Source organism: Aythya ferina (assembly GCF_964211825.1).
Source record: "Aythya ferina genome assembly, chromosome: 4".
NCBI classification, from domain to species: domain Eukaryota; kingdom Metazoa; phylum Chordata; class Aves; order Anseriformes; family Anatidae; genus Aythya; species Aythya ferina.
The window spans coordinates 72,798,339-72,821,134 of NC_140300.1; the positions used below are offsets into that span (position 1 = coordinate 72,798,339).

General features: G+C 41.5%; 1 protein-coding gene and 1 long non-coding RNA gene across 4 annotated transcripts in view; one reads left to right on the forward strand and one right to left on the reverse strand.

The window, feature by feature from the left end:
* Positions 1 to 692: 692 nt before the first annotated feature.
* On the reverse strand, positions 693 to 6,045 carry LOC311436689. Its single transcript, XR_014693030.1, has 3 exons — positions 5,736 to 6,045; positions 4,038 to 4,123; positions 693 to 1,966 (listed from the first exon to the last, which is right to left on the reverse strand). It is a non-coding gene; the product is annotated as an uncharacterized lncRNA (long non-coding RNA).
* A 1,138-nt stretch (positions 6,046 to 7,183) lies between these two features.
* The window catches only part of SEC24B (SEC24 homolog B, COPII coat complex component), a 43,687-nt gene continuing 28,074 nt past the window's right edge, over positions 7,184 to 22,796 (forward strand). For 2 of the 3 annotated variants that reach the window (XM_084517247.1, XM_084517248.1), the window contains exons 1-3: positions 7,184 to 7,420; positions 12,157 to 12,864; positions 19,384 to 19,569. In XM_084517247.1, the coding sequence (XP_084373373.1) occupies positions 7,297 to 7,420; positions 12,157 to 12,864; positions 19,384 to 19,569 (1,018 nt within the window). In that variant the 5' untranslated portion in view covers positions 7,184 to 7,296. The remainder of the gene's footprint in view (positions 7,421 to 12,156; positions 12,865 to 19,383; positions 19,570 to 22,796) is intronic. The other variant, XM_084517249.1, reaches the window with a different exon arrangement.

Genomic DNA, 22,796 nt, shown 5'->3' on the forward strand with positions numbered 1-22,796 from the left:
TCTCACCTGCAACTAAAGCAATTAAAGGCAGAGGTCCAAGGAGCCTATATATATATATATATATATATATAGGCTCATATATATAACTGAGGACTGAATTTAGTTGTGAGGAACAGTCAAGCATGTGAGCTTGCAGCTGTGTTCTTAACTTTTTTATTTAAATCTGTTTGCTTCAGGATAGATTGTGCTTGAACTTTAAGCACTGTTAAAGCAAGCAAGAGTGGAAATAAAGAAGCGCTGGTCCAGGTACAACCCTTGTAGGGGACGCAGCTCCAACAGCTCCTGAGGCAGAGGCGGTTCTGCAGATGATTTCAGCTGCAGCTTCTATCAAGACATAAACCGGCTGCACAGGCAGAGAGAAAAACCAGGAACTCCTCTCACTACAGGCCAAGAAGTGGCAGTGTCTGCTTCTCCTAAGTCACAGCAAACATCTAAAGAAAAATAGTTCACCTCATAAATTGTGTTACAGATCATGCTACTTGTTCTTTCGTAAACAAAATGCTTCCCCTTTGTCCCTGCAGGTGTGATCTGCTCCTGCACTATTTCCAGTGCAAAGTGAAACCACACCGTACAAGGTGCTCCTAAAAGATAAGATGGCAGAGACCTATTTTCAATTCGTTTTAAAGCAAAGGCATCACACCAGAAGTAAGTTGATCTTTACGTACAAAAAATTGCACCCTACATCAGAAAAATATGTAGACACAGGCACTTTATTCTTGAAAGAAAATCACTAAATTTTTGTGTTGCTGGGTGTTAAATGCTGCAGCATTTAGCAAAAGATGTGCTTAATGGAGGGGCTGACTCCCCTCCTTCCTGCTGAGGACAATTTGAAATTACAGTGCCACCACTTATTTCAACAAAAGTCAGTGGTGTAAAAATAAACAGTTAATCCCCAAACTACTAAACGAATAAATAGATTAGAAGGTAGCTGCTGGAAAGAAGCTACAGATAGGTGAAAAGACACAGTTCAAACAGCTAAAGTAAGACTGAGACTGGTAGGGCTGTCAGAATAACAATAAACACAGAAGGCTATTTTTAGATGGGCAGTTTACATGTCTGAAAAGATTAATACAAACATGTCCTTCTGTGTTAATACTACTAGTTGCTTGGAGATGAAACTATTACTGTTTAATTTCTTTTTTTTTTTTCATGTACATAATGTTACATGACTCACTTTCTATTACTGCAATCTGTAAGCTTTCTATTAATTACGTTTATTTCTTCTTCCACACAGTGAAAGGTACTCTCCTTGCTCCTCCCTTGGTTGAACGCAGTGCAGTACTACTCATTAAAATATCTAACCTTAAATAAGTAGTACTTGATGGGGTACTATAAATACACAACTGTAAAGGGAGAATGTGTTGCTTTCTGTTATGCCTTTGAGTAAAGTCTTTTCTTAGCAGCATGGAGTTTCAGGTGCCTCCTCATTGATAGTCCCACAGAAGAGGACAAGGCAGTAAGAGCAGAATCTAGCCCTGGTCAACCAGAGTCCGTAACATTTAACTGCCATGACATACGTCCCAACTATTGCCAAAACATCTTGTGAGAGGAATTTTTCAATTAGTTTCAGAGGGCAGCAGTCTCTTCAGATAAATATAGAGGCAATTTCAGCTTCTTATGTTGTTTCAAATGTACACAGAAAACCAGAGTTTCTAAAACGTTACTGCAAAGTCGTTGAGGTTTATGGCATTAAGCTGCTGATCCACAGCATGGTACTTTGAAGCTTTAATTGTGCTTGAATGGTTTAATTATCTTCTATTTTAGTTTGGATGGTTTGATCTGCAGTTCACATGAGCCTATCTCACTGCTCTCATTCACATGAGAAACCCTTTGAAGCCAAGGGTGTTACCATATGACTGAGCTCCTCAGGACCCACGGCGTACATACACAGCGGTGCCTGCGCAGTCATGTAATGTAGGGGAGGAACTTTGTCTTCTGGTTCAGGTCAGTAGATTTCTTAGTGCCCCTGCAAAGATACAGTGGGGAGCGGTGACTCAGACATCCAGACAAACAGAGAAACTATTTTTAGACATAGGTTCACCCGTTTGCACCACGTTGCTCTTTTAGATGTAATGGCAAGGTTAGCTTTGGGGGCAAGCTGCACATCTGGAGCCACCGGAGGAGGAAGGGAGCTGCAGTGGTTTAGATGAGTCATTGTTCCATCTTAATGGAAAAACCTATAAAAAACTGCCAGAGAGTAATAGATCTTTCAGAGGTTTATTAGTTTTACAGGTCTTATAAAAATTACCAGAAAAATATAAAACTTTAATAGCTGAAAACTCTAAAGGTTTCATGGGCTTAAGCTCAGTCTGTTTGAATTGAGGCATAGCTACACTTCTACAGCTGGGATGTGGCAAGCACACTAGCTGCAAAAAATCCCCCAGATTCTCTTGCTTTTGTTCAGCTTTCCTCTAAGGTCACACAAAACCTTCTATCTAGAGTTTTTCTTTGTACAAAATCTCATGAAAATATTTAGACCTCTGGTTATAGTTGACTTGTAGTAGGCTCTTCCTTAGCCACAGCTTGCCTGGTGATTTCTAATTATTAATGCCAGAGACAGAAGCGTGCAGCTGATGAAACCACTCAAGAGTATTACAAGTATAGCTACAGATATGTATGTTCACCTACACTGCATACTCAAGGGGCTTACCAGCCATAATTGCCAATTGGGAGTATTTATTCAGAATCCTAGAATCAGAGAATGGTTGGGGTTGAAAGAGACTTTAAAGATCATCCGATTCCAACCCCTCTGCCATGGGCAGGGACACCTCCACCAGACCACGTTGCCCAAAGCCCCAGCCAGCCCAGCCTTGAACACTTCCAGGGATGGGGCATCCACAGCTTCTCTGGGCAACATCTACAACTTCTCTGGACAGAAGTAAGAATGTAGGTCATGTTAAATAAGAATATATGTCATATTTCCTGATGTGAAGAGGTATCACAGAAATTATAGACCAGCCTGTAAACACAAGAGACCCGTCATTAGGTTACAAGAAGGAACTACTCTGACTTTTAGTCTTGTGACTTCTCAGACATAAACGATATAATACACAGCTATATTCAGCAATTATCAGATCAGCTGTAGCAGTTTGCAGAGCTCATAGCCTTGGTCCAGAGGAGAGTGAAATCATCTTTTCATGTCACTTATAGCCACCCTAGGATGATGACAATGTTGATGCCAATGGTGGCTGGAGCACTACCATCATGGTAGTGACAATTCCCTTTATCCTTTAGGTTTATTTGTAGGGACTGGTAAAGATGCTGTCTGTATAGAATGCACGTGTAAGGTTTTCCTGAGAGCTGGTGAAACCACAGTTGGGGAGATCCTGTTGTTCTAAGCCTTTTCCATCAGAGGTACAAATACCCCACGAAAAAGAAAAATAATCTAAAATTAAGCACAGCTCAGTCTTGTGTACCCAAATTGAATATGTCAAGTGCTGGAGGAAGACAGACAGAAGCCCTGCTCATTGCTGAGATAAAAAAATTCCTCTGATGTCCCTAGGTACCCTTAGAAGGGCAACGGCCAGGCAACCACATTCCTCCTGTGGCTGTAGACCATGCCCAACCACAAATCCAAGTGAAGGAAGATCTCTTCACAAAGAAGAACTGGAGATTAAAGAAGCAGCTACAGATTACAAACGAAGATTCTTTTCCCCTGCAGACCATCAGCCAAAGAGAGGGTGAGCAGCATTACTTGAATAATAAAGGAAATAAAACACACGGAAAGGAAATCTGCACGTGTAAGAAAGCTGAGTTGTGTCACAACTGATTTCTCTTTCTCTATTAGGTTTTAGATCTTCCAAAGATTTTTACTTAAAATGGAACATGATTACCCTGGGGCCTCTTATACTAATTATCCAGCTCCAAATGAAGTATAGCACATAACTCACCCAGTAGATCCAGGGATTTATCCTTCAGTCAGATGCAGAGGTCACCCAAACAGAGACACACTTTATATCAAGACTTACATCAAGATTTTTGATATGCCTTTTGCATTCTGGAAAGCAACTGTAGTATGGTGACTACAGGCAACTTACCCAGATACAACAATGGGAATGCAGCTGGGGACTTCTGACTGTGAAAACATAACGATTTTTCACTTTGCACTGAAGTGGCCCACTTCCTGTAAGAAAAGATAGGGAAGATAATTAGAAATGTATTAGTGAACTAGGGTGACCCACAGCTATATATTGTTGATGGAGATAATAAAAGCACCTAATTTTGGTATTCTGCTTCTGAAATGTATGGTAAACTGGAAGAGACTTGGCTTAGTTTTGCTAAAGGTCAAAATTATTTCTAACACAGCTTTAAATGATTTTTGTTCCCAGATTTTCCCCATTGCAAAAATAACTTTTGCTCTCTAGGCTTGGACATGTAAAGCCCCCTTTATCAGATTACAGGTAATGAGATACACTGTCATGTTTTCCTTCCCCAAACGCAAGTGACAGAAGGACCTTTTTGTGTCATTTCAAGACTTCCTGCACCAAAGGTCAAGAGAAATCTGTTAGCAATTAAGCCTCACCACCTGGCTGAAGAAAACACAATCCTTTTTTAACTCTGACATAAAATTTCCTAACAAAAATAGAATTATTCCAAGTAATATGTAAAGTTGCTTATGTCTGCAGAATCACATCTTGAAACAGTAGTTTACAGACTGGTGCATAATGATTGATATATTTCTATTGTTTTAAATGGAGGCTAAGAGTTGTATGGACATTCATATGCGTATTTAGGGAACTTCCGAGTAATACAAAGGAAAATGAGCCATGTGCACCTTGGAATAAAACCATTGACTGGTAGGAGCTACACTTTTTTTTTTTTTTTTCTCATTTTTGCACAAGTGGCTGCATGCGTTACGGCCATTTTCTCATTCCTCAGAACCATAAAGAATTTCTTACTGCTCTGAGCTTGTTACCAGACTAAGTGGAAGCCACGGCCTAGTTGAGCCAGCTCATGTGTTATTCCTTTCATGACAGCATTAACTGCACACATTAATACTCAGTTGTTGCTAACACATTCAGATTCATTATAAATGAGGAAAATGAAATTAATGGATTTGAGTTTATGGTGGATTTCCATTAGGGGCTTGTGTTCTAGCTGCCAACACATCTGGATTTCCTAGGAGTGAATGGGTTTAACCACCATGTAATTATTGTTTGTGGAAAATAATTAATTAACCATGCAAAAGGTTTTGTAAAAGCATTTAAAACAATGGGAAATTTTGCAGTTGCCTCTTCTTGCTTTTAGCACAATGATATTTTAGCCCAGTGATATATTTCCCTTTCTGTTTGAGCAGACATTGAAATATTAAAATAGGCACTGCAGTACTTTTCTCAGATTGTGATACAGGATATATTCACTGTCTCATGGTGCATTTAGGGAGTTAGAGAAATGAGTCTTTGGAGGGGGAAAACCTTTGTTAAAATACAGTCTCACATGTGCTGCATGCTGTGGCAAAGGACAGTAGTAGTATCATGAAGGATTCCTGCACCTTTTAAGATGGTATCGAGAATGAAAAAAATATATATACATATAGTTGTCCTTATTTCTGAATAATTTTGCTGTCATATATTTCATGCAAATATGTTTTGGGGATGGAGGATGGGTTCAAAAGAACTAGCTCCAAGAGTGGAATATGTCAATCCTATCACAACAACACAGCCCTGGCAGGGGCTCCAGCAGGTCACCTGCACCAAAGCTGGATGACAGCAGGACCCTCACCATGTTTGTCTTACCTGTTCAGAGCCCTCTAGTTATGGTAACGTCACACCACTCCCATGTCACCTAATCCTTCAGTATCTTCAGGTAATGTTTTTTCTTAATAGATCACCTGAACTTTGCTGCATGTTCAGCCCATTCTTGCCCTAGCTTATCAGGACGTGGTAAAGAAACTGTTTATTTCGCTAGCTTAAAGAAATTGTATCTTTCAGAGATGGATTTAGAGTCTCTCAGATGACTAATGGAGGCCTGCACAAGTATCTGGCACCTCTGCATAGTACCAGGGGGTGAGCAGGCTGAGACACTTGCAGATACAGTCAATCTCTCCAATACTTAGAGATGCACTGCATGCTTTGAACGAGTAACTGTAACAGGGCTGGATCATATGCTTAGCATATGGGCAAAGCAATTAACCACATATTTAATGACAGACACGCATAACTAGTAGGAAAAACAGCATGCAGCCAGGGAAGGAATTGGTAAAGTGTTTGTAGCAAGTAAAGGTGACTCAGTGTTGTCGGTCTTTATGACAGCTGCTACGATCACCAGTATGTATTTCTGCGCTTTCAACTTCCTTCCAAAATAAAGTACTTGAGCAGTGCACCCAGTAGTGCCTGGGAGAATGACAGGAGACTGGTTGTAGAGGAAGGCACACAGTCAAAATGAATACGGGCTGTGGATAACGCTGTACTGGAAGGAGGTCCTTTTCCAGCTGAACAGGGGTGGCTCAACAACACTTTTGTTTCTGTTTAGAGAATATAGAGCATAAGGTCTATATGGCGAGTGAAAAGCCTTGCCTCGTTATTCCTTGTCAAGGCCTTGATGAGGGAAAGCAAGATGAGGCTTTTCAGCCTTCTTGATGAGGAATAGTGTGGTGACATTTTTCAATTGTGTTGATGAGGAAGGACATCAAGGCCATGGAGCGTGTCCAGAGCAGGGCTCCGAAGCTGGTGAGGGGCCTGGAGCACAAGTCCAGTGAGGGGTGGCTGAGGGAGCTGGAGGGGTTTGGGCTGGGGAAGGGGAGGCTCAGGGGAGACCTCATTGCTCTCTGCAACTGCCCGAAAGGGAGATGTGGGGAGCTGGGGGTCGGCCTCTGCTCACAGATAACTACTGATAGGACCAGAGGGAATGGCCAGGGGAGGTTTAGGTTGGAAATGAGGAGACATTTCCTCTCAGAAAGAGCAGTCAGGCGTTGGGACGGGTTGCCCAGGGAGGTGGCGGAGTCCCCGTCCCTGGGGGTGCTCAAGGACAGGTTGGACGTGGTGCTTGGGGACACGGTTAGCGGGTGACACTGGTGGTAGGGGACGTTTGGACCAGCTGCTCCAGGAGACCTCGCTCTCCCTTCCCGAGGCCTTTCCCCCTCCCACAGCCGCCTCGCGGGGCACTCCCGCAGCCGGGGGAGGGCGGCGCCGCCATCGGGGCGCGGAGGCTCCGCCAGGGGCCGCTGTGGGCGGCGGCGGCGTTAGCGGCCGGCGGCGGGAGCGGCTCTCGGGCCCGGCTGCGAGCCCTGCCCGGTCCTCCCGGGGCCCTTGGGGGCGACCCCCGGCCGCTCTCCGGGGCTGGGCGCTGAGGGGAGCCATGTCCGCGCCTGCCGGGCTGCCGCCGCGGCCGCCCGCCGCCATGTACCCGGCCGGGCCCGCGGCTTCCCGGGAGGCCCCGGCGGCGGCGGCGGCTGAGGGCGGCGCTCCTCGCTGCCACAACGGTGAGGGGCCGGGGGGCTCGGGGGTCGCTTCGTGCGCCTCGGGTGTGGAAATTGGGGGGGGGTTTAGGGGAGGTTTTTGGGGGGTTGGAGGGGGAGGAGGGTCGGGGCCTTGGTGCTGTGGGGTCAGGGCGCCCGTGCGGCGGGGCTGGGGGGGGCTGTGGGTGGCGGCTGGGTGGTGGAGGTGAAATATTCACAATTCCCCAAAAAGCGGCTGGGCTTTCACGCTGAGCTCCTTCCTTTTAAGCCGTGGGGGGGCTGCGAAACCAGTTCTTTGTTAAGTTTTTAGACAGCCTGCCTCCGCTCCGTGCCCGCCTAACCCTGCTCAGGCCTCGTCGTATCCCTCACGGGGCTGGGGCTGCGGTGGGCTTTGGTCTTTTTTTGGGGCTTGACCTCCAAAATTTTCCGTCGTGGATGTTGTTCGTGTCCAAAAGGGGCTCCCTGCGTGCCCCAGAAGGAGGTTTTGCCTGCAGGTAGTGCAGGGGATGAAAAGGGAGGTAAGCACATAATGTAGGGAGAAACCAGTGCCTCGGCTGCGCTCTGCAAACTTGGGTATTGCAAAGCTGAAATCTCTCTGCATTGCTCACGAAATGCCAACTTACGTGGCTTTTAGTCAAAATACCACGCTGTCAGGACTCTGGTACAGCCTCCTCAGTGAACTGGAGGTATGTTGGACAGAAACAAACAGAAACTGACACTGCCTATTCCCCTTGTGTTTTTAACTGAATGAGGCAGTAATTTTGAAGGGCCATCATTAGGATCTATTATTTTAATTAGTTGGTTTTATGCTGCTGTCAATATTCTATCTTTTAAACCTTCTAGTAAACCATTTATTTACTGTGAATCCAATGTATGCTCTTTTTTTTTTTTTTTTTTTTTTTTTTTTTTTTAATTCTGAGAAGTTTTATAGTGTATAGTAATGGTCTTGCATTTTTATCATATAACGTGCTGGCTGTTCGGCTTACCTTTGCCTTCCGTGTTCATAAATCATTAGATATGTACCACGGTAGGCTAAGAAATCTGAATTTGTGATTTTGTGTGTTTTAACAACACTATTCCAAAGCTTTTAGATGAGTTTATCGGCCTTCTTCAAGTACTACTCTTGTGAAGTTGTAATACAGGATTCCTTTTTTTTTTTTTTCTTTTTTTAACAACTGTAATAGGGGGATTAGCAACAGAAAAAGAGTACTGGAGACTTCCATTATGTCACATAGAAGCTAAGTTTCACAAAGAAGGTAGTAATTGCTTTTGAAATTCCCTTTTACATCAGTATAAGGAAGGTTAAATGTAAGATACTTTAGTGAATACAACTATTTCTGTGTTGGCTGTAAAACAGATGGTTTTGGTTGTTTGGAGTGCGCTATACATGTTAGTTCCATAAAATCTAGATTTTTCAGATTAAACCTTTGAAGTTATGGGGATCTGACGAAAGAGAGGCTGCTTCTTACAGAAAGAAAGAAACTCGTTGCGTGTAGGTTGATATTTCCAAGGATGTTCAGCTTTGTATTTAATAGGATTTACCCAGTTCAGTGACCACATTCATTTGGGACCTTTGGGGACTTTAGTGTTAGTGTAAGTTTAAAAAAAAAAAAAAAGAGAGTATTCTTTTCCCTCTCCATGTCTTGGGTTTGATTCCACTTTTAAATTCAGTAATTTAAAAAGAAAGGGGTCCTTGCCTGGTATTTTGTTTGGCAGTCAGGGGCTCGTACCTGAATTCTTCTGAATTAAGTTTTGCAAGTTCATGAAAATTTTACTGTAGCGGTTTTACAGGTAGCTTTATACATAGTCAGAAAATGACTTGTTTCCGAATACCAGCATAATGAGATGTTGCTTGTTAAATTAGTGTTAAAAATGGTGTATTTTCCCTGTAGCCACTGAAGACTTCAGTGTTAATGGTGTAATGGATTGAAGTTTGTAACTCTGAAAGGTGAACTCTTTTGAATTCCCATGTTTCTTGAGACATTTTTTGACTATAGTGTTATCTACGAGTGCTTTGTAAGATTACAGTTAGTATCATCAGGATATTGATGATATCTGATACATTTCAAGATCATCATTTCAGTTATGAAGTCCTTTAGGACTGGTCTGCATCCCTCCTCCCAGGTTGGATCCTTTGGATAGTTTCAGTTTAATTTGATACCGGGGGTAGAGGTACAAAGTTCCTGAAAGCTTTGTGAAACTGGGAAGCTGACTGATGCCATCATGGAGCTGTTTGTGTAGCCATGGCACCTTTTATTTATTTTTTTCGTCCTATAGTGTTGTGGGTTTTTTCTCCTTAAAAAGTGATAAAGCTTTCAGGGTTCACCTGCTAATGTACGTGTACTTACACATTATAAGGTATTAATTTGTCTGTGGAAGGAGAGGTTCCTTGCTTTCCCCTGTGGAGATGGCATTTTAGCAGTGTGCTTTCTGTGTGCAGGTAAGTTTTTCAACTCCTCTTACAGAGTTTTCTGGAAGAGAGTTGTCAAGGAAGGTATGCTGCCTGAGACACCAGCACAGCTCGTGCAGTTCACCAGATCTCAAAATGACACCAAAAACATACCCACATTTCCAGCGCTGAAAACGGCCCAATTATCTAGTCATCATTAGCAGCTTCAGCTACTAATTGCACTGAGAAATTACTTTGTTCACGTTCTTCACGATGAAATGGACAAAAAACTCAGTGCAGATAATGGGAGTGATCTTTCCTCTGGAGTTGTAAAAACTTGCTTTGAAAGGACCGGGATTTTGAAATCTGAAAGATAGCTTTTCAAATGTCAGCTGTGTCTTTCTTAATGAGTTCTTGATGGGATTCATACTCTCTTGTGTCATTTTAAGCTCATAATGGATGTTAGGAATAGGAGTAAAGGCAACTTGGACATTGTGTAGCGTGGTAACTGGGATCTTGTACTGGTAATATAATCTCTCCTCATGGTATGTGTTTTTAAACCAGAGCTGGATACTGCAAGGCTTTACGAGATGATTTGATGTGCAGCCTTTTATTTAAAGTGAGGTGCTCCTAAACCAGTTTCTAAATTATACTTGCTCAGTTAGTTTATTCAGCATACCGTGCCATAGTAGCACAAATGCCCAGCCTCCTCAGCTAAAACAACTTTCCTTGCCACCTTTGACGTCGTAGCTGCTTACAGCAGCAAGCCGTGACAGACGTAAGTTATTTGTGTATTTTTCAGTTTGCTCTTTCAGACTTCCAAAAAGCAGGTTGAAAGTCTGCTAAAGGTCACGTAAGTGCAGCCTGGAGTTAGTTGTCAGTGAGTCACCAACTTGAAAATCATTCTCCCTTAAAGGAGAATAAGCTATGGAGCATTAGGAAGCAGCTCCCACTTTTTCAGAAGAGCGGTGAATCAGAAGCATAAAACTACGTGTGGCTCCAAATTGTTAGTACGTCTCTATTTCTTTATGTCTGTATTTTCTTAAGCTCCTTATGCTTATTCCCTAAAGGCCTTTCTGTCTCTCGGCCCAGCGGTCCAAGTTACTGTTGTTTGTTTGTTTGGTAGCCTTCTCTTCTGCTCAGTGTTCTGGGTTTGTCACTTAACAAAAAGTCACTTTTAATATTATCAGAGAACAATTTTGGACAGTGTGTTCCTTGCTTACAACGTTCTGTTAACAAATCATTATCAAAATTGCCTTGCAAGTTAATCACAGACCACCTGGATGTTACTTTGGGAACAGTGACTTCCCAGAATTTGATTCTTCAACAGAAGCACGTCCAGAAGTAATGCTTGTATTTTGTGATCGCAGTAAGTGCAGGGGGGCAAATCGACAGTTCGTTATTGGCACAGCTGCTGTTTGATGCGAGTGGCACGGTGTCGTGCTGCGGGTTTCTGTTCACTGAGAGCTGGAAAATAACACGGGCACACAGCGGGATGTAAGCAGTAGGGTGTGGTGAGTTTAAAAAAGGAAATGATCCAGGGAAACGCATGTACGGTTCACTGGAAAATAAAAACAGGGTGCAGGAAAAGAAATTGAGGGAGACTTGAAGATTTACCATTGATCAATTTGCATTAAAAAATAAAAATAAAAATAAAAAAGGACATACTTCATGTTTGGTCTCTAGCAAGCAAGTACTTGTTCTACCCTTGCAGGACCAGTATGTAATTAACCTCTAATGTTGCAGAGGCGGTTGCAGTGACAGCTGAGGTCAGTTTCTCTGATACAACTATCTCCCCTACCTGATGGAAGTATCAGGCAGTAAACATAAGTGCCTTGTCAGGTACCTGGTGGTTTCATAAAAATGATGTTTTTTTGTAAAAGCATAAAATAACATAAAGGAAAATAAATCCTCTAAAGCACTTTATCTTGGTCACCATATTGGGGAGTTGTAAAGACAATGTTGATGGACTGATGTGACTGCAGCTTTTCATTTTCACTTTCTGTAGGGTATATTGTTATTTTCAGACAATGAAATACCAGTTTGGTGCTTGACGTTGCTCAGTATTTGCTTAAATATTTTCCTAAAACCTTAAAATATTCAAAATAGAGCTGTGATGCATAGGATCCTGGCATGGAAAGCATCCGTTTTTCTGGTACTTTTGTGTGTATGCAAATTATTTCAAACACGGTATTTTACATGCATTATACTTGGTTTGTTCTTTTTGTTCTGTTGATGGACCTTGACCTCAAAGACAGGGAGGGAAATCAAGGAGAAAGCAGTTGTTTGTTAGTTGCAGTAGGTACGGAGTTCATTGGCACCACCAGCAGATGCACCTTGAATATACTGAGATGTTTTCTCTTCGTTCCAGGTCCTGTGCAGAGTCCGATGCAGTTCCCTGCTGCCTATGGCTCGCATCCTCCAAACTACAGCGCGCCCTCAGGACACTATTCCCAAGTGCCCAATAAAGCTGTTTCTCCCCACGTGGATAATCAGTACAGAGCTAGTTACCCCTCCAGCTACTACTATTCAGCACCAGCACAAAATGTTGTGGCCCCTTCGGTGGGTCCCAACGTGTTGAATACCAGAAAATCGCAGCAGTTCTACAACAAACCTCCCCATGCAGTGGGGCCGGCTGAAGGACCTGTCCAAGGAGCAATACCACCTGCACCCTACTTGCATACGAGTGCTCCGCAGTCATATTCAGCGTTTGGTAATCACTACAGCACTTCTGTCAGCTCCTCAGTGGCATCTCAGGGATTTCCCCTTAATTCTGATCATTACGCTATGCCCGTGGTTTCTAGTGCCGTGTACCCTAACGTTTCCTATCCTCCTGCAGCTACTGGCAGCGTGTATGGGCAGGCGTTTACTTCTCAGAGCCTACCTGCTGCCGGACAGTTCAAAGAGACAAATATGTTGTCTAGCCCGAGTACATCAGTACCTCATTCGCTTCAACAGCATGTTCCTGTGGGATATAACTCAACGTTATCGACCGTTTCATCTGCTCAGCCCGTTCAAGACAACCTCAGCAGGAATCTCACTGGATCAGTTGCTCAAGTAAACAACCAAATAAATACAGGTACAGTATTAGTTGAAAGATAGTGAACTTCCAGATGTGCCTGGGAAACATCAGAAATCACGGTTTTGTTGCTTTGTACTTATTCGGTATGTAAAATTTTGTATCACAAGTTTGAATTCTGTCTTTATTGATTTTTGAGGTGTTTCTCATTTGGTTATCACAGTCTTGACAACAGCAGCTAATTGTATCACTGACAGGTTCCATTAAATGATGCAGCAAAAGACCCTACTGGGCAGATGGTTTTAGGGTGTTGGTTTTTCTGGTTGGTTTGTGGTTGGTTTTTTTGGTTGTGTGTTTTTGCTTGTTGTGTATTTTTGCATTTTTAAGTTGGCTTGGAAGGCAAGTCTTCTGTGCTGTTTTGAAGGAAGGTGTAGATTCTTAGATACATCTATGGAAAATGTACTTTTTTTTTTTTTTCAATCTCTGTCTGAATTTTATTGTTAATTCAGGAGTTAAATTTGTTCATGTGTGAACATGTGTGTGTTCTTCTCTTCAGAAATTTTAGAAAAAGTGGAAGCCTAAATGGATTAGGGGGCAATGTTGCATTTTTTGCTTGGTTGATTGGTTATTTTTTTAATAAGCATTTGAATGAGACAGCCATTTAGGTGTTTTTAGATGATTTTTGTAAGCAACAGCACTATGATTTTGATGTGGATGCAGCAGTAGAGAATTGAGGTTGTGAGGGTGCCAGGTGCCAGACTGAGTCCTTGCAGGTAGCTGCAGCTTCTGCTGCTTTGTGGGAAAACTGACAACAGCTTTGAAGGGTAAGAAAGGTGGAAGGGATTAGAGATGTGGGAGGGCACACACAAGGGAACATTTTGCTCCTCATCTGTATTCTCCAAATAGTGCGTCCAAGCAAATTCTGGTTGTCTTACTATGCTGGTGTTGTGCAGTTCTTACTTGTAAGCTGTGCAAGACCAACAGTTTTTCTTTCTGATGAGACAGATGTTAGAGAATTATAGAATGTTTCTTTTTTTTTTATGCCAGTTATTTCAGATTATAGTTAAGCATTGGAATTGTTTCAGAGTCCTTGTAGCTGAGGTTTTCTAAGACCAAGGACTTATGAAAAACATGGTTTTGATGATGGTAAAGCTTTGACTGGGGAAACCAATAGAGCTTAAATCAAGTTCATACAGTACGTGTCAAGGTTGAATTCATTTTCAGTGTTGGTTGTTTTTTGTTACTGTTTTTTATTTATTTTTTTTTTCCCAAACTGTGATACAGAGTGGCATCCTTTAGCACAGTTTTAGAAGATGAAATAGTAGATTTGAACTCTGTCTTTATATAGTGTTGCAATTATATGGTTTTCCTTATTATTTCAAAAATGAAACAAAATACTGTTAAGAAGAGTAGAAGGGAGAGTTTTAAAAAGCTTCTGAAATTAATGGTATTTCAAGGCTGAGCATTAAAAAAAATATTTCATGGACTAAAGGTTTAAAAGTATGTCTGAAAAATGAACTGTGGGTACAGAATGTATAGCTGGACTTCGCGGAACGCAGGTATCCCTCTAGGCTATTGCAGGAGTTGTATGGAAAAGGTTTCTTGTTTGTTCAGAATCCTTCCAGAATAGTGAGATTTGCAGTGGTGATATGAAAACCATCTATTGGTTGTTCAGACTGTAAATGCTTTATTTAGAAGTCTTTCATTTAAGTGCATATTATTTCTCCTCCTTCTTGTTTGAAACCTTACTGTTTCATATCTTTTGTAGTAAGGAGCAGCTGTACTGAAGGTGAGGCAACATAGCTGGCCAGACTCTGAAGAACAGTCACGGATGCCTTACTCCTGAGCCATTCAGTGCACTTCTTAAGGGAGTGATTGAGTAAACACATGGCCTCGAGAAGAAGTAATAATTTCATGCTTAAATTTCCAAGAACTGATGATAGAACTGATTGTGGTAGTCGTGTGTAATAGGTACATGCTTCGTAGTTATGAAAACGAACACTAGTCCCCTGGTTTTGTTACACTTACTCAAACTCTTTTTGAGCTGGTAAAGCTCTGCGATAAGCATACCCCCTACCTTACTTATTTAAAACTGGGTTGTGGAACTGATTTATCTGGAGCCTAACTTCTTTCTTTTCAGCCTGAAATGATTTCCTGGTTCATGCTCAGCACACAAATGACTCTGGATTTGCTGACTGGGAGAGAGCAAATCAAGGTAGCAACCAGTAGGTAGACTGAAGGGAAAGTGGGGCTGTTTTCCTGGCAGCATTGGTGTGACAGGCTGGAAATCCTGCTCGAAGAGCAGCCTTGGTGCAGTTTCATAGGAATTTAAAGCCTGGATCAACGTGGTTGCATGCTTACGCTAGTACTTGACTGCTTTGTATGTCACTGTAGGCATCTGATCAGGTTGAATTGCCACATACAATTGATAAGATACAAATTTAATTCCAACTGCACAATTAGGATTCATAGAATACCAGCCTATCATGATTTAATTTTCCAGAATGACATCACTTACAAAGTCTGAGGCTAAACAGACTGCCTTTGACGAAGTCTGACCGTTTTTATGTGATTTTTTTTTCTTTTTAAGTGTAGAATTCAATATCTTTGGCTAAAATGCATTAATAATTCAATCGCTACAAAACCAGGCTAATAGAAGATGCCAAATGAATGTTTGGTCCTGATGTAGTTGCGTCACTTCTTGGGGCACTGATATACTTTCTGAATTTCCCACTGCAGTTTTACTGTTCTCAGGTGGAGTGCTTTGTATGGAATTTGAAGCATTAGCACCTTTTAAAACAAACAAACAAACAAACAAAAAAAACAGTAATCTTGAAAATGGCTTGCCATTTCTTGTACATCTTTGGAAAGAGTATGAATGTAACACATGAGGAATTCAAGGAAATTATGATGGTTTGTAAGAAGGAATGTTTCATCCTTCCTGCTGTTTATTCTCCAGGAGGGAAATGATGGAAAACGATTGCAGTCTGTTCTGTGCAAAGTTGCTTGAATGCTGTTTGATGTGTTGAAATTCCTAAGGATGCTTTCTAAAACTCTTCATGTAAAGAAATTTTTATTACCCTCTCCTACTCCTAGAATACTGAGAAGGCAGTTTGTTGTCACTGCTGCTGTGCTATGAAAGAGGACCCCTCGCAGTCCTTAAATTATAAATAAGTACGTTTTGGAAGGACTCAGGATGCTACCGACTTACTGTACTTTTTCAATACTAGTTTTGTGCAGTCAGTGAACGCTGAGAGCTCTCTGGGAGGAAAATGGGGCATGCTTTACAGAGAAGAATGGTGTGTTTTGGATAAAATAAATATTGAATAAAATCCCTGTGTTTACACAGGACTTGCCCAAGAAACTCAGGTTGGCATAACGTTATGAAATGTGGTAATTTCAGTGTTTTTATGCTTGAGTTAAAAAGTTGCAAGTGTTGTACTTCCAATCAGATTTTTAAATAAACCAGTTAAAGAGCGAGTGCAGGGCCTTTGAAAGCCCCAAATTTGCTGATGCCTGTTAAAATCAAACCACTGAGCTGTCTGTGTCATGTGCTGAGGGCACAGGAGATCTTGCTGCATTTCTAAAACTTTGTCAGCCACTGTCTGAGATCATTAAAGTATTTTCAGTCGAGCTTGCTGAAATTTCAGCGGAAGAAAAGAAGAAATGTAAGAAGAATGTTTGTCTGGAAGCTGGCCTGTTTTGATGAATACCAGCCAGTAAGAATAATTTTATTTGCTTTAGGGAGTGTAAATGAAGGAGGAAACAAATATTTGTGATTTTCTTCTTGCTGGTTTAAACTAGTTTCCTCTACCAAAAATGCCCTCGTCTAGTTTGAAATTCTGTATTTCAGCATAACAGTATTGGTATAAATCTATATGGAAACAGTGATGTCCTATGTAAATAACACACGCTGTATTACTTGGGCTTTTTGTTTTTCTAGGTCAGTAGCTTTGCTTATTGTTTTTTCCAGCTGTTTCAGCTGAAATTGGTACGTTCTGACTTCCTTGGTACTTTCCAGTCTGTGGATCCATGTGTTTTGTCAGCAAGAATGCACAAATTTTACTTGAGTCTCCCCCCACTCCTGAAGAGGGGGTGAGAGAGGACTCCTGAGGGTGCCTGCTGTGGATTTCTTTGCTTTATGGATCTTGTCAACTGTGCTGTGGGCAGGCAGCTTGAGCTGGAGACGCTTCCATTTCATGATCTCATGAACGTACTTGTACTTCCCTTCATGTCAGATCAGGGTCTCAAGTCCTCACTGCCCCACATCTGTAGGAATTCAGGGTACAATCCTGTAAATCCAGCAGCAGAGGTGTGGTAGGAAAAAGGGGAAGGGGCTGCAGTCAAGGTGTGCAGATAGGATGCTGCTGAAAACCAGGCTGCGGGGAACTGGTCAATATCTTGGTAGAAATTACATGCTATACTGGGGGGAGATAAATCAAGATCATGCATATAGCAACTCAGGATGGTTCTGCCATCTCTTCTTAAACACAAAGATATTACTATGATTTACTTTACTAGTTTAGATTTCAAGTTGGAAATGGAATGAAGACTTTTGGGGTAGTGCACAAGAAAAAAGGATTTACCTCTGATTTACAGAGCTCTGCCAGTATTTTCATCATTTCATCATTTCAGTCATTTGGTATTTTTCAGTCCAGGAGATTGTTCATGGTTGAAAGGCAGAAGGAAAAGTCAGTGCACATTGAAGGAGGAAGGGAATATGAGGGGAAATGTAGAAAATTCTGCCACGAAGTGGTTGTGTTTACAGCAGCCTGGCAAAGGTCTTGGCTTTATGTGCTTCTTGTGACAGCGATTGTCGGGGTGTGGCATGGGCTAATGGGGCTCGTCCTGGACAAGCTAATGGGAAACTTTAAACTGGTGGTCAGCCCAGTTCTGTCTTGATCTAGAATCCTAAATTGCATCATCCTAGATCGATCAGTACTTGTGTAACAGGGTGCAATCTTGTTACCGGCTAGACGGAGAAAAAACAAAAAACTGATAGAGCGTTTCCTATAACCGTAGATTGTCTGGTGAGATGAGTTACTAACAGTGCATTTCTAGAGATTAAATTTGTTCAAGTTTCCATTCTAATCCTTTGTATTTAGTTATGTATGGCTTCCCAGAGTTTTCTAGGGTTGCAAAATAAAGCTTAGCTTGTAATTTTGTGGGTTGGATTTCTGTAAGAAGAAAAAAAAAAAAATATCTTTTTGGTCAAAGTTCAAAAACATTTTCTTACAGTAACTCTGAAGGAGCCGTGTCATTTATAGGACGCTTTGGATAGCTTATGCTTGAGAATAGCAATCTCCTACTTGGCAAGGAAGTATTTCATCTTCGGCTAATCCAGGTGTAAACAGGTTTTGGCTGTGACACCAGCGTTTGTCATGCTCTGCAGCAGTACAGGTATCTACAGCTGCAATTATCACTCCATTGCCTTGGCGTGGAAAATACCCAAACTCTGTATGCAGCTCTCTGCTGCAGAAGCTGGGTAAAGGCACCTTTTGAAGGTAAGTTAGAAAAGCAGGAGGATCATCTTAAACCTGCTCTTTTTGCCCCTCTAAAGGAAGCCTCAACTTCCCCACAAAGTCCTTTTGAATGCCAGCTCCATTATTTAGGAGGAAGTCTGGGTCTGCACGCGCTGCTCAGCTGTGTGTGCAGAGGAAGCCAAGTTGCAATTGCACATGAATCCTCTGGTGAATTCGGTAACCTAAATTGGGACTCGGCAAATAAAAACATCTCAATCTCGTTGCTTAATTCCTGTGTGTTTGCTGAGTCACGTTGGTCGAATTATTTTCTTTCTATTCTTGTTTTTAACAGTTTGGTCCGTCGGTAGTTTGTAGAAAGGAGGAGTTTTTAAAAAGAATCGTCATACGATGATTTTTTCCAACTTATAAACAAGGAGAGACCCTCTTTAAAGCTAACTTAATTGAAGTTATATTGTCCTTATCTGATAGGAATTTTGACTGGACTGTGTTAAATCTCTCAAAGCACTAATCTGACTTTCTTTTTTTTTTTTTTTTAAGCAGATTATATCTAGTCCAGATGCTTAAAACACACCAGAAGTTCTGTGGCATACTCAGGGCTGATTGAAGCAGATTGCTTAGGATATGGGTCTCATAATTGAGTAACAAAATTGCAAAGCTCCTAGCCTGCAGGGGAGGCAGATTGCTGCTGTGCTACGCAGCTGCCTCGCAGGTTTCCTGCTGCTGGGAGGAGTATTGCTGGGGAGAGATCGTGCATGGGCTCTGTTCCTCTTACCTAGGAAGAGGAACCTGTGAAAGCATCGTGTTTTGGGGACAAAAATGGATTACTTCAGCTTCTGCTTGGTCTTTTAATGCTGCGTTGTGTCTTCCTTTTTTTTGCTGTTGAACAATCTGTTAATTTTAGTGGAGTTCTTTAAATTACAAACCTTTAATGTTAAAAAAAAGATAACCTCCTCTTTCCTATTTACTTACATGACAGCATCTCTCCGAAGTACTGCGTTCTTGTAGTCACTGTGAAACCAACATCACGTACAGTGGCTTGCATTGTGTGATTGCCTGTGCAGATACAAATGGTGTTTGTGCTTTCTTCCCTTTTCAGATGGCGTTGATCCTGTACAGCCTGTGCACTCCGCAAGCCAGAGCGTTCAGTTCACCAAGCCTGGGGTGGGAACATCTGCTTCCCCTGCTGTGATCTCCTCAGCAAGGACATCTGCTTCAGGACTTTCTCCACAGCCACGATCGTCCCCCTCTGTCACACAGTCACCTGAGTCAGCTCTTCAGGAAGGTACTAAAAGGGAATGGGAGGGTGTAATACAGACTTCTGCCCTGTTCCACGTGCACATGTGAATGCTGGAAGCTTTATTGCTCTTTTATGTTTGTCTGACAAGAGTACTGCTCTTGTGTCTTCGTCAGGCTCCTGAGAGCTCTCGTTTTGTAGGTCTGTTGTTCTGTCTTTTTCTTTTTAGCTCTTCTGTTTGATTTCCTAGCTGTACACTGTCTTTGGCTTGCCCACGTCTCTTCCTTACAAAGCCTTTCTCTCAGCACTCTTGTTTTTCTAAAAAGTTTCTCACTATTTTGACTTAGTAGAAGAAGGTCCTAAAAGGATTTTTTGTAATCAGTTTGTTGCAAAAGCAGACTTAAACTAGAAATAATGAAATTGTTGTCTTAATCCCTAGCTGCAAGCTCCTTTGGAAAGCTGCTGCAGGGTTTCTTGTTGGAGAACAGGGGGTTCTTACTGAGCTTCTTCCCATTCTCCCCTTGGTAGCCTGTTGACAAAGAATCAGTTGGGTCTTGAGCCTTCTTTTGCCATGTGAGTTTTGCCCTGATGTTTTGACTTGCCCTTTAGACTGTTAAATGTTTGTGTCTAGTATTCCAAATCTATTTTATTGCAGTGATTTCATTTTGATATGTTTTCTCTTGGGAACTTCAGGATTTAAAATCCTTTTGGAGACATAACTTAGTGTCTACTTGTGCCCTACACACTGATTTTTGTCCAGAGCAAGGTGGTATAGCTAGCCTTCAAAATAATTCTCAAAATCATTTTTGATAGTCACAGTATGCTTTTTATTCTTAACTTTCAAAGCCCCCTGTCATAAATGTCCTAATTTCTCCTTTTCCTCCATTTCTTTTTTTTTTCCAGTGAGTTAGGGACTGTAAAGAAATAATTTTTCTTGTGAATTGGTTCTGTTTATTTTACAAAAATAATTATTCATTGCTACCAAGACCTATGTACAGTGTACCATTTCAAGGAAAACAACTCAGTTTTTCTAATTGTGTTTGTTTCTTGCACAGTTTTATAGCTTGCTTTGGTACAGGGTAGAATTTAGTTGTTCCGCGGATGTGTTTGCTCGAATAAACTCTTGCTCAACTTCCAAAGAAACAGCAAAAATGCTTCAAATGACAAAATGGATTTTAGCTGTTAGATTGTGCTTGCCTTAATGTGCAGTATGTATGAAGATGAATGAGCATGCTTTACAACCAACCCTATAAATATGTGTCAGGAGCATAAAGCAAAGTCAACAAGAGTTGGAATCCATCTGGTTGCATTTAAATTAAACAATAATAAATCCGTATCTGTCATCACACGTGTCTCTGTACTTAGGTGATATTTTTAGAAAACATTAGAAAACTTTAAACTTTTTGCAATTGGATTCTTTTTAGGACTCTGAAGTACATGCTGTATTCTTGTAAAACTTCGTCAACAATTAAGTGTGATAAATTCATTTGCTGAAATTAACACCCTGAAAAATTGAACGCATCTGAATATTTCTCTGGGTTGTCAGAATTCCAGGTGTTTCTCAGTCAATGATGAAATAGACTGAATTTTTTAAAAATTTTGTCTTTTTTTAAGTCATGTTATGCAGTGGTGTTGCCTACATGGAAGCATTCTGGAAAAACAATTTGAATTGTTGGTTTGTTTGTTTTAAGCCCCGGTGTGAGCATTCTTATGCAGTATTAAAGTATTGTAATTATTTAGTTGGCTGAGTCCTAACAGAGGAGAAAAAAAAAAACACTTAAACTGTATTAAACCTGTTTCATTCACGTTCCTTCTATAAATATCCATATTGAGTTAATGCAGATAAAACCTATCCACTTGGAAATGACATCCTAGAGATGAACTTCGGAGTGCCTGTCTCCTATCAGGACCTTACAGACTTCTGTAGGATTTGTGATGATGAGAGGAGCTGTTGAGTAAATGAAAATGATGTAAAGCAAAGAGTTCAAGAGTGGAGAAAAGGAGGGTTCGTTTCGTAAAAATTACTGTTGGGAATAGAATAGTAGGGTGATTTTAATGTCATGGTATGTGCACTGGAAAATATGAGGGTTAATGAGTAGAGAGGCAGTTAAAGAGCTTTAGAATATAGTTTATTGTTGCATGTAGTTATTTCATTTTTGGTGGGGCTTCTATTATGAAACGTAGCCCACGTGAGTCTTTCGTGGTGAGTGATCGTTGCTTAAAATACCTAAATCCTTGGTTTATTTCAGACAAATGAGTCCTTAACACAGTTTGGCCTTTTGCTTTCTCCCACAGACGTTTACAGGTGTCTGTAAAATAAGGTGGGATAAAGCATCAGTGTGCTGTTGCTGTAATACAGGGGCACTACCAACAGGGTTGACAGCTGTTACAGTTTGTTTGTGGTTGCATTTTAAGCCAGATGTGTGAAGTAATCTCATTCAAAATAAATAATGATCTCAAAGTAAGCTTTCACACTTCTAAGAGTGGAAGATTTTAACAAGTTTTGGCTACTGTAAAAGATACCGAGCAGAACTGGGTGATTGGATCAGTGTGGTGGCATTTAAATTGCTGTGTTCAGCCCCCCATGGGTGTCCTTCGCTTGCTTTCTCCCATGTGCTATCCACTGGGGCTGTCTTTGGGCTGCGGACCAGGATGGGAGGCTTCCCCACCTCAGCCTGACTTTTAAAACTAGTTTATTTTTTGGCCAGATCAGCTCCCTGATTTGTTTGTCATTCCGGACAGTTGTGCTAGCAGGATGCTACAGTATCCTAAACGCAGAAATTGGGAGCACTGCTGGCAGCAAAAATAGATACACCCAAACTCCTCAGGCAGCTGAGAGTCAAACCAGTCCTGCCTCCAGACCTCATAATGGCACAGTTTGTCGTTACTTAATCCTGGCACTTGCATATTTTTATCGCTCGTCTGTATTTCTGACTTACGTCTACTTCATCTGTGACCAGTAACTGGAAAAGGCAGACTGTTAGCAATAGGGTTTTCTTTGCTTGCTTGTTTGTTTTACCAAAAAGCATTCCTCCAAAGGGGCGTAGCAGAATGGCTGGTTCACTCCTTTCCTTCCTTTGGCCTGTGCTTGGCACGTTTGCAGTGCTGTGCCCTTTCCAGGCACATTTACTTCTTCTTGCCCTGTTGATGTGCTGTGTCGGAGCTCTGTCTTTGCACTCACACTGGGCTGAGCTTCTTTCACTTGGGCTCTACATTTCTGTTACACTGCATCTCTTGTTATCCTGTTCTGCTCTGAATCTTTTTCCCATTACTTG